Source organism: Trachymyrmex cornetzi, unplaced genomic scaffold, assembly GCF_001594075.2.
Source record: "Trachymyrmex cornetzi isolate Tcor2-1 unplaced genomic scaffold, Tcor1.1 scaffold628, whole genome shotgun sequence".
In the NCBI taxonomy this organism is placed as follows: domain Eukaryota; kingdom Metazoa; phylum Arthropoda; class Insecta; order Hymenoptera; family Formicidae; genus Trachymyrmex; species Trachymyrmex cornetzi.
This window is the reverse complement of record NW_017299946.1, coordinates 73836-83242: the sequence shown is the minus strand read 5'-3', so window position 1 is coordinate 83242 and position 9407 is coordinate 73836. Positions and strand designations below refer to the sequence as shown.

Here is a 9407-nt window from a genome sequence, read left to right as displayed (position 1 = left end):
ATGACTGGTTTGACTCAAAAGAGTAACAATTTTTTTGTCGTGGCATCCACAAATTGTCAGACAGTTGGGAAAAATGTACGAGTATAGCTAGCGATGGGCAATACTTCGAATAAAATATTTTTATCATTTTCATGCAATAAACGTGTATTTTCTAATAAAAAATTCCGGTTTCATATTTACATACCTGGTACATGAACAGTTTCGGAGATACGATGAGTCAAATTATCAATATTTACAATATTTTTAATATTATATATTTATACATAACAACATACAGTACCGATTACAACATTTGTGCAATCAGTATTTTATTTTTATACTTATTCATTAATTTTACTTTCTAAAAATAAAGTAAATTAACTATAATAATAAGTTAATTGCAATAATATTATAGTACAAATAATATTATATTAATTGCAATGACTGCACATACACGTCTGCAGTTGAGATTTCAACGGCTTACGCCTGTTTGTTCTTATGTAATTTATTGTTAGATGTGATATATATATAATTATAATAAAAATTAATAAGTATCTTTATCGTGAAAAATACACTTAATAATATCATGATAAGATTAAAGAATAAAAATGCATAGACATCGATTAGATTTTGTTCTATCAGGCTCTGGAATTTAAGCGATGTTACTAAAGTCCCGTTTGGATGACGGACAGCATATTCAATGCCCCAAACAGCTAAATCTAACGGCAGTATCGGTCGATCTCGGAATTTACTAGATAATTGTTTCATGTTTTTTGTATAACTGCACCAAAAATGTTTTCTTATTAATAATACAACTTATATAACTTAATTGAAAAAAAAAGAGTATAAGAATATACATTTAAAAAAATCAAATTTAATGATTTAATTTTTTACAGAAATTTTTTAATTAAATAGAAGATTTTCCAAATCACCCATATAACTCTTTTAAAACTCCATCTACTTATCAAAATGTTTGGGATTTTTTATAAAAATTACTTCCTCTTATTTTAAAAAGATTGTACGGTTATTATGGGATACTCCGTATACTACTTTGTATTAGTTTGTATAAGATTTGGAAACATAATTTTATAAGAATAACGCGTTACGTTACCATTCGTTACGTACAAAGTAATAATTCATTACTTTTTTGTTATTATTTTGTAATGTTAAAATGAGAGATCAGATTAAAAAATTATTTAATGATAACTACTTAATACTCAATATTTATAATTTATCTATCAAGATTAAAACTTAAAACTTTAAGCTAATCTTTAAATGAAATGATTTTCTTTGTATTAAACCTATCTAATAAAAATTTTATTCTTTGAAACATATTTATCTTTAAGAATTTAGATTGAACTTATAAGCAAACAGATTTTTAAAAAATTGTATTAAACATTGTCTTCAAATCATTATTAAAAATGTATTCCAATAAAGTAATGCGATCCATTGAAAGATAATATACATACCATATAAAAATAATAAGGGATTAAAGTAACGATAAAAGTAACAGTTAAATTCGTTACCGTTATTGTAAAAATATAATAACATTACCGTTACTAGATAGAAAAAGTAATCATTACCAAAAAAAGCTAATAATAACGATAACGACGTTACAAGTAACACGTTTCTTCCAAATCTTGATTTAGATATTATTTCCAATATTATATTCTTTGATTATGTTATTAATTAACTGCTTAAAATAATTATAATATAAAGATATAATCCAAATTTGATACCTTTCATTGTAAAGTATTTCTTTAACTGCGTGTGATATAGTCTGCGTGGATAAAGTTTTAATGTCCAAATATATGCCAACGCCTTTAGCTACTAATATCTGTGTATTAGACTTTTGATCCATAAAAAAAGGCATTACGATCATTGGTACACCTTTCCAAATGGCTTCCTGTGTGCTGAGAAGACCACCATGAGTCCAAACTGCTCTCACATTTTTATGAGCTAAATAACAATTTTTTATGATAAATTTTAAATCTCGATTATTATAATGTAAATGTCACATTGATATAGACATTTTGTAATATCTCAATTAAAAACAAAGAATTATTTGAAAGTACACTACAACGCAAGATGTTGGTAGCTATTATTTAATATTTCCATCGAATTAACATTAATAAACGTTTCGGTCATAAATTAGACCATCTTCAGTATTAAAATACTTTTCCCTATCACTTACGCATACATATATCTTCGACCAAAAAACACAAATTTGAGTTTATTACGCTTTATATCTTGTAAAATTAATCACGAAAAAACGCTCGTTTATAACTAAAATATATTTTCTCAGGATAATAATTAAAAATTCCTCTAGAGGAATTTGTCTATTATTACGCTTAGTCAGATAATCCACGATTCGTCTTTAGTTATCGAACACAAAGTTTCCTGATTCTGTGTTACAATGAAATTCCAATGAATATTCTTAAGACGTGGATAAATTGTTATAACAATTCAACTAGTAAAGATGTTATGTCAACGTCCTGAGAAAATATATTTTAGTTATAAACGAGCGTTTTTTCGTGATTAATTTTACAAGATATAAAGCGTAATAAACTCAAATTTGTGTTTTTTGTTCGAAGATATATGTATGCATAAGTGATAGGGAAAAGTATTGTAATACTGAAGATGGTCTAATTTATGACCGAAACGTTTATTAATGTAAATTCGATGGAAATATTAAATAATAGCTACCAACATCTTGCGTTGTGGTGTATGCCTTTCAAATAATCTTTGTTTTTAATTTTAACCACGTATTGACTCTTAGTTGTTTATCTCAATTAAATTAATACAATGCACTTTTTAATTAACAATGTTGTCAATCATTTAAAGAACAGAATTAATAAAACTTATTGTAATGCTTTATTTGTTAATTCGTCAGTTAGGTACTGATAATGACCAAAAATTAGAGTCAAACTCCACTTTAGTATAATTAATAATTTTATACATATACACACATACATCTTGTATGGGTTTATGTCGGCTCAATTTTAACATTTATATGATTTAATTCTTGGAAACTTTTCTCGTTTTATATATTTAAAGGAAAAAGTTTCTTATTATAATAAAAGTGTGTTATTCTAAAAAGATTATTATAAAATATAATTACAAAATTAAAAACTAAATTAAGGAAAAATTGCTAATGTGAACCAATACAAGTTGTTTTTTTGTGAAAATAACTGTCATATATTATAAATCATAAGTATAAATTACAGACGTTGTATATGTTATTTCTACATTTGAAGAGAACGTAATAATGATGTCAAAACATCTGTAATTTATACTTATGATTTATAATATATGACAATTATTTTCACAAAAAAACATCTTGTGTTGATTCCCATTGGCAATTTTTCCTTAATTTATTTGTTAAATATTGCAGCCTTTGAATAATTCATTATTATTAAAAATTAAAATTGTCTGTAGATATAAAAGGAATGTGAAAGAAAACGAAATTATTTAGATTTTACTGCGAAATAATCAGATAAATTTCATTGTACAAAAAACTAATATTTTGCGACATCACATTTATAATTTAAAGTGGAATTTCATAATAAGAATCGTTTAATTCATAAAACATTTATATGCGCAATGTTTTCATGTTGATTACTTATTCGTAATATCTTATTAAAATGGTGGAATAATTTAAATATTTTTAATAACACTGAATAAATTGTTGAAAGTACATTCTTGCAACAATAATCTCATTCTATCCAATGCTATTTTTTAAAAAGTAATATTACAATCAACTTTGTAAAGTCAGCTAGATTGATGTTTTTATTTTTATTTCAAAAGTTAATTAAATAAAAATTAATTGTGTACAGTATGTATACAAAAGATATATGTCAAATTACGTTTTTCGTATTTTTCTTAATATTAAGAAACGTACATAAAACTTCCTTTTGCAGTATCCATTTCACAGTCATTATATTATTTGGTATTTCAAATGGCATTTCAATATCAAGTCTTCCATAGTACTCGTTGTTTCAATTTGGATAGAGCTAGTATAACGGTTTCAATCTTGTTTAATCCAATTGATTTCCATTTTACATTTGTTCCTAAGGATATTATGATAGCTCCATTCTCTGCTCCATCAAGAAATACACGCACATCCTGCAAAATAATTATAAATTACATATTTTAATAATATACAAAGATATCGTATGATTAAGTGAGTTAGTTTTTTTTTAAATAGTAAAATTTACAGGACTCTTAATATTCAAGATACAATGTAATAAAAAAAGGCTAATAAAAGTCAAACAAAAGAATTCTTCATAATTAGTTCACCACAAATGTATTAAATATAAAAATATATACAAAATATAAATTACGAAGCTCCAACATAAGAAAAAATCTTTAACGTTACGGAATACAAAGTATTACATGTTTCGGCCTTGTATTTCTTCAGATATACGAAATTATAACGCTTAAATTTTATGGATTTACTGCGTTATAATTTTGTATATCTGAAAAGGGTCTAAATACAAGGCCGAAACATGTAATACTTTGTATTTCGTAACGTTAAAGATTTTTTCTTATATTGGAGCTTCGTAATTTATATTTTGTATTGTGACGTGACATTATTTTGTGCGTCACTGTGCGGACTTGTCGACGGCGGACTCGCGCTTCCTACCGGCTCGAAGGGCGAGCGCGTAAGCGAATGCGCACGCGAGCGCGCGTGCAAGCGCACCTGCAAACGTGCGTTAAAACTCATGTCATTTATTTTACTCGACAGATTTTCCTCTTTTATATTAGCATTTCTTTTGCGTAATGATAAAGCGTATCAGAAAGCGCGTAGATCAGACGCGCCACGGATCACGCTCGCCTGCCACCTTTGGAAGGAAAACAGAAGAAGGACAGGATTGGAAGGAAGGTCGAAGAAGCTAAGAGAGAAGGACGCGCATCGGGAGCCCGGATAAGCAGGTTATATTATTTTATATCATTGCTCGTAACCGCTGTTCCATACTTTCACCATGCACCCCTTGCAGAGCACCGGAGGAGGCCAGAATTCCCGGCCACCCTTGAGGGGCCGGACGGACGTCCGGGAGCATAGGGCCCCGACGGGGAGCGAGAGGGAAATCCATCCCGATCTCCTTCGCCAGGTCAGGAAGTGCGGGGGCCGTGAGACGCCACCCTTGACAGGAACCTCTATTGTGCGCTCGTACGAGCCAGGACCCAAGGCCGCGCGGGCCTGCACGGCACGAGCGGATACCGTGACACGCGGAAGCCAATCAGCGTGACTACCTCCCCCCGAAGGAGGGGGGAAGCTAAGCAGCTGCGAGAATCCGCCGGGAGCTCCCGGTCCTCACTCTTGCTGTAGACGAGCGAGCCGTGAGAATTGTGAAGGAAGTGCGAGTTCGCAGCCGGGAAGCCCGAGACCGAGAGGACGAAAGCGTGCCGAGAGGACGTGACGTGAAGGAGACAACGAGGGTGAGACGAGCGCTGCACTTGTAAAGCTGCCGATTGGGGTACGTCGACGGGTGGATCGCACGTAAGCCAGCTCGCATCGTAACGAGAGAGCGGCGTAATGGCCGCCGTGTAGAGCCGCGAAACTGCGAGCTACGTGCCATCCTCCCGAGCCTTGGAAATAATTAGCTGTCGCATTTCGAGAGTCAGAGTAAGGGGAAGAATATTCATTGTCGAGTCGCGCTCGTTCCTCTCGCCACAGGGGAGTCACTTCCGATTTCCGAGTAGAGTCGCGTAGAAACGCGTAGAGTAGTCGCGTTGTCGAGTCTCGTCGTGTCGCGTAAAGATATTTATTGTAGTTGCGTTATCGTTTAGTACCGCGTCGCGTAGGCACGCTCGCTGTAATTGTGTCGCCGAGCATTGTGCTGTCGCCTCGGAACGCGTATTGTTGCGTTGCCGAGCTAACTTCCGGTTGCGGTGTTACCGAGTAGAGTCCGTTTCCGGGATTCACGTTGTCGAGTAGAGTCATGTCGCATAGAGGCGTTCGCTATAATCGCATCGCACCATCGCCGTGGCGTCGGCCGCGGGCCGTCGTTACACGTCCGGAAAGCTGGTAGTACAGCGGGTATGGGTTCTTGCCAGTTGTCGAGGGGCGGGTGTTTGACATCGTCGGAGGATACCGCGGGGAAGGTCGGGGCTCATGCTATAGCGTAGGACCGGCGTCCGGCGTTAGAAATAAGTTAGCGGCTCTCTGTGCAAGTACCGAGAGTATCGAATAGAGTGGAGGAGCGAAGCTCCGGAAACTACTTGTAATTACGTCACCAATGTAATTAGTCATACTTTATCATATTTCTTCAAATATAATTGCTCTTATTATTACACTCTCGCGTAGTTTATTTTTGTGGCCTACATCTCGCGCCCTCCGACAAATTTCCCACACCTCTTGCAACCCACCCCTGCCGTCGCGAATTGGTTACGAGCAAAAGAAAGAAGATTTCGGAAAGAGTGGCACGTTCTCTCGTGCCTGGCGCCCAACTTAGTAATAAGAATTATAATCTTGGCCGAAAAACCGCCTGGCTGTCGCAAAATTCAGTTACCGAAAGAAAGGAGATACTTTTGCGTAAGAGGAGTACGAAGAACACGCGACGAAGTTGTGCCGTTGCTCGCGAGTACGGTTACAGTATATACTTATGTATTTAATACATTTGTGGTGATCTAATTATGAAGAATTCTTTTGTTTGACTCTTATTAGCCCTTTTCTACTACATGTTTTCTATAAATTCAGTTAAAATTAATAATCTTATAAAATTAATTTAGTTGCGTTAAAGTGTGAAATTCACTGGAGTTAAATTAATTCTCAAAAGCATTATTTATATTAAATTAAAATTTAATTTTTGAAGTTAGGTTACTTTAAACGAAATAACAATATAGTAATATAATTATTGTTTAAAAAGGAGGAATAAATGAAACCTTTTTTGAACCCTTTACTAATTTTTATATTGTGTAATTAATATAAACAATTCTTTTTATATAATAGGTGTACAACTTTACTTCCGCCGTTTTTCTATAGATGGCTTTAGCGGTAAGTGATGGTCGAAATAAATAGATCATAGACGTCATACAATAAACTTGGGCATCTGTCAACATAACCCCATAGAAACATTAGTTGATTTGTGTTTGCATCATAAAGTTATTCTCGATTGAAAATGTCAGTTTACCAGCCAAATTCTCGTCATTTGCGGGAGGTTTTAATTTTCTGCTTTAATATGAAGAAATCTGCGGCTGAGGCTCATCGAATGCTCTCAAATACTTATGATGAGGCTGCTATTAGTGAAAGAACGTGTCGTGAGTGGTTTCAACGCTTCCAGAACGGTGATATTGACGTCGAAGACCGGCATAGCAATAGAAGAGAGAAGGTTTTCGAAGATGCAGAATTGGAGGCATTACTTGATCAAGACTCGTGTCAAAATCAAGAAGAATTGGCACGATCATTGGGAGTGACTCAACAAGCCATTTCAAAACGCCTCAAAGCCATGGGAATGATTCAGAAGCAAGGAAGTTGGGTGCCGTACGAGTTGAAGCCGAGAGATGTTGAACGGCGTTTGTTTGCTTGTGGACAGTTGCTTGAAAGACAAAGACGGAAGGGATTTCTGCATCGCATTGCGACTGGGGACGAAAAATGGGTTCATTACGATAACTCCAAGCGCAGAAAATCATGGGGAGTTCCCGGCCATGCTTCCACGTCGACGGTCAAACCGAATATTCACGGTTCCAAGGTTATGCTCTGTATTTGGTGGGACCAGCTCGACGTAGTGTATTATGAGCTGTTAAAATCGACTGAAACAATCACAGGCGATCGGTATCGAACGCAATTGATGCATTCGAGCTGAGCATTGAAAGACAAACGGCCGCAACGAGAAACACGATAAAGTGATTTTGCAGTATGACAACGTTTGACCCCATGTTGCGAAAGTGGTCAAAACATACTTGGAAACGTTGAAATGGGAAGTCCTACCTCACCCGCCGTATTTTCCAGACGTTTCTCCCTCTGACTATCACTTGTTTCGATCAATGGCACACGGCCTGGCTGACCAGCACTTCCGGTCTTATGAAGAAGTAAAAAATTGGATCGTTTCGTGGATCGCTTCAAAAGATGACCAATTTTTTCGTCGCGGGATTTGCATGCTGCCCGAAAGATGGAAGAAAGATGGAGGAAATAAGGAGCGTGACGAGAAATTTGAAGGACGGTAAGGCAATGGGGATAGATGGAATTCCGAATGAGGAATGGAAATATGGGGGAGAGGGGATGGAGGAATGGGGTCTGGAAGGTGTGTAATGAGGTTTGAATGGGGGAGGGGTGGCCAGAGGACTGGAAGGAGGGAGTGGTGGTGCCAGTAAGAAAAAAGGGGCAAGGAAGGAGGTAAGGGATTATAGGGGAGTGTCAATAATGCCGACTTTGTACAAAGTGTATGCGGCGGCGCTTGCGTAAAGGTTACGGGAGGAAATGGAGGGGAAAGAATTAATTCTACCGAATTAAACGGGCTTTAGGAAAGGGTTGGGGACTATGGACAATATTTATGTTTTGAACTTTTTGGTAAATAGGCAGATGAGGAAAAAAGGGGGGAAATTAATTGCATTGTTTATTGATTTGAATGCGGCGTTTGATTCGGTGGATAGGGGGGTTTTGTTGGATGAGTTGAGGCGGAGGGGGGTAAGGGAAGGGCTGGTAGAGAGGGTGGGGGAGATAATGTGGGAAACAAAGAGTAGAGTCAGAGCAGGGTAGGGAATGTTGGAGGAAGTTTTTGGACGGCGAGGGGGGTAAGGCAGAGGTGCCCGCTGAGTCCGTTATTATTTAACATTATGACGGCAGATTTGGAAGGGGAGATGGGAAAGGTTAAATGGGGGGGGGGGAAGGTAGCGGATAAGAGAATATTTGGGTTAGCGTATGCGGATGATGTGGTGCTATTGGCGGAGTGGATGAGGGGAGTATGAGGAGTATGATAGAGAGGTTGAAGGTATATGTGGATCGGAAGGATTTGGAGGTTAATAAGGAGAAGACAAAAATAGTAAGGTTTAGGAAAGGGGAGGGGGGAAGAAGCAGTAAGGTGAATTGGAGATGGAAGGGGAAGAAAATAGAGGAAGTAAAGAGGTTCAAGTATACAATGCAGAGGAATGGGGGCAGGAGGAACATATTAAAGAAAGAGTAGCGAAGGAGGTGGCATTGATGGGGCAGGTGTGGGGGATAGGAAAAAGAAGGTTTGGGAAAGATTGGAAGAGGAGGATATGGCTATTTGATAAGTTGATTTGGGCAATGTTGAGTTAGGGGCGGAGATTTGGGGCTGGAAGAAGAGGGAGACTGTGGAGAGATTGCAGGAGAGGTACTTATGATGGGTGTTAGGGATAGAGAGAGGGACGCCGGGGTACATAGTAAGGGTAGAATTACAAAGGGAGAAGCTAAGGGTGAAGGCGGGAAAAAGGGCGTGGGCATTTGAGGAGAGATTAAAGGGAGG

At 36.6% G+C, this 9407-nt stretch overlaps 1 protein-coding gene across 1 annotated transcript in view; it reads right to left on the bottom strand.

The window, feature by feature from the left end:
• Nucleotides 1–459: 459 nt before the first annotated feature.
• Nucleotides 460–9407, bottom strand: part of LOC108766823 (UDP-glucuronosyltransferase 1-7-like) — a 27208-nt gene continuing 18260 nt past the window's right edge. The window contains 4 exon segments of the mRNA XM_018516344.1: nucleotides 460–760; nucleotides 1719–1938; nucleotides 3881–3954; nucleotides 3956–4104. Of these exon segments, the coding sequence (XP_018371846.1) occupies nucleotides 460–760; nucleotides 1719–1938; nucleotides 3881–3954; nucleotides 3956–4104 (744 nt within the window).